This window comes from Fusarium oxysporum, genomic scaffold (assembly GCF_000149955.1).
Source record: "Fusarium oxysporum f. sp. lycopersici 4287 supercont2.60 genomic scaffold, whole genome shotgun sequence".
Lineage (NCBI taxonomy): Eukaryota > Fungi > Ascomycota > Sordariomycetes > Hypocreales > Nectriaceae > Fusarium > Fusarium oxysporum.
In genome coordinates, this window is record NW_017264860.1 from 14,095 (window position 1) to 16,307 (window position 2,213).

General features: G+C 50.9%; 1 protein-coding gene across 1 annotated transcript; it reads right to left on the reverse strand.

The window, feature by feature from the left end:
- Positions 1-1,798: 1,798 nt before the first annotated feature.
- FOXG_17641 (uncharacterized protein) lies at positions 1,799-2,194 on the reverse strand (the record flags this gene model as incomplete). Its single annotated transcript, XM_018397649.1, has 1 exon — positions 1,799-2,194. The coding sequence occupies one exon, from the start codon at positions 2,192-2,194 to the stop codon at positions 1,799-1,801; it is 396 nt and encodes a 131-aa protein (XP_018258710.1).
- Between the last annotated feature and the right edge of the window lie 19 nt (positions 2,195-2,213).

Genomic DNA, 2,213 nt, shown 5'->3' on the forward strand with positions numbered 1-2,213 from the left:
GTGCTGAGCTAGCTAGGTACAGGATACCCCGCTTCCTTCACCATCCAGCATACCAAGGCACAAAAGGCGCTGTTTTTGTCAAGCCCGTCACCCGTCAGCGGGTTCGGGGGCAGTCTGTCAAATTTTTCCACCGACCAGAATTCTCTCACGCATCGCTACATCTGCTGACGCAGTCCACAATCTCCAGTAACTAAGTTGTAGCTCGTAGTCGACTGTCGTGGCGGCAGGGAAAAACCTTGGGAAGGAATCAGAGGCCGGCGGTGCGGCTTGCCTTCAAAGGAGAAAAACCCATCGCAATCGGCGTCGTTGATCGGGAGGATGTCGCTACCGATGCCATGGGCATCGTCCTCCGATATCTAAGGCGTTCTGGTTCTGAGGTGCCGCCATTAGATCCGACAAAGTTGTTGTCAGAGAAGGCGAACTCTCCAAAATTCCTTCTCTGAAAGCTGCTGTTAGGGAGCCGATAGCATCCCCGCAGTTTTGTGTAGTCGCATAGCCCGTAGAAAATCCCGCTCCTAGCACCGCACTAACAGTGCGTGCCAAGAAAGAATTTTTACAGGGGAGAGTTGAGATTTCTGGCCTACTCGCTTATCATACACGTTATAGGGTAGGTTATTTTTAGTTATACAGTATACTGTCTCGCATACTTATATGTCACGCAAGCTTATCAACCACGTTAAGGGGTAAAATATAATATAATATAATATAAATATACCAATCTAGATTAATAGACCAAATACATATAATGTCTAATACTACCCTGTAATAATCTTACTAATGTCTACATTTAGGAAATTGCAATTAGAATAAAGAATAAGTAGTAGGGTTAAAATTAATCTTACCTAAATTTGGAAGAGCCTCGATGCGTGCACGGGCCAGATTTTATATAATGCGGTACATTATAGCGAGCCCTTGTTACAGTAGTAGGGATATTATTAGGGTCACATAGCGCCCTGATCACGCTTCGCCACATTTAATGTCTTTTCCGGGCACTTACTTGCCACCTCCCTGGATTGTGGTTGTGTGGTTGTGGTTTCGAAAAATTGTTTCGCCCGGCTCAACCCTCGTTCCTTGCGGGAGGGTCCGTTTTTCTGCGGAGAGGGTCCGTTCCAGGAGCCCCTCTACCGTACGTCCACCATCCGATCGTTCCCCATTAGGAAATTTTACTGCAATCTTATTTCGATCTTATACATGAATTGTTAGTGTGTCGTCCGTCACTCGGGATGACCATCCTCCGAGTCACGCTCGATTGTTTGTTTTTTGCCACCCTCCTTATCCTCACGATGGCAGGACCTAAAATACGGCCTGCTTGGGACAAAATCTGTCCCAGATCCGATTAAGACGGTTCACTACAGTCCACAGCCCACCGGAGCCCTGGCCTATCTTCCATGCACCGAAAGGGTTCAGTACTCGGCCACTGGCTCTCTTCTGTTAGATTGCATTCGACTTCGAGCATGGAGCATTATCGATAGCCTGCTTCTTCTCCTCCCGAACTAGGAGGACACTGCCATTCTAACATGGATAGGCCCGAAATATCATACCTTACGAGAGAGGTACCTCTGCAAACAGGTATTACTACCCTCCATGCATGCCCGGCAGTCCATTCCCTCGTACTGGCGCGGTGCAATATTCAGCCGCAGGGCCCCATAAGCACAGCTGCACACGTTGCGCCCGAGGCATCCGTCCATATAACAATGCGACGGGGCCACTCAATATGTACAAGAGCTTAAAAGAGCATAAAAGAGCTTAAATCAAGCTATTTTCTCTCGCTGTCGCTTCCCAAAACATGACATCCACCTCAAACATACTTACCCTCCGCCTTCATGACCTCGATAACCTCCGGACCTACCTTGCTGGGCTCGTTATCACGGGCCACACGGCCATCGTATACGGCAGTGGCGGTCAGTGGCCCATCCGCAGCGCCACCGTGCCGCCGGGGACTAACCCGCCGCTTGTGGCCTTTAGCGGGTTTAACCAGACCTTCTGCATGGCCCTGTTCTTCTGGGTGTCGGGCCGCATGTCGGCGCAGTCGATGCAGCGTGCTGTCAGCCCGAAGGGCGGCAACGCCAGCGGGGTAGCGGCTTTTGTGCGCGCGAAGCTGTGGCGGCTTGGCATCCCGACGGCTGTCTATAGTATCGCCGTCTACCCTATCGCCCACGTCCTGGTTCTCCCGCACTGGGACATCGGCCACCATTTGCGGCTGCTTGGCGTGC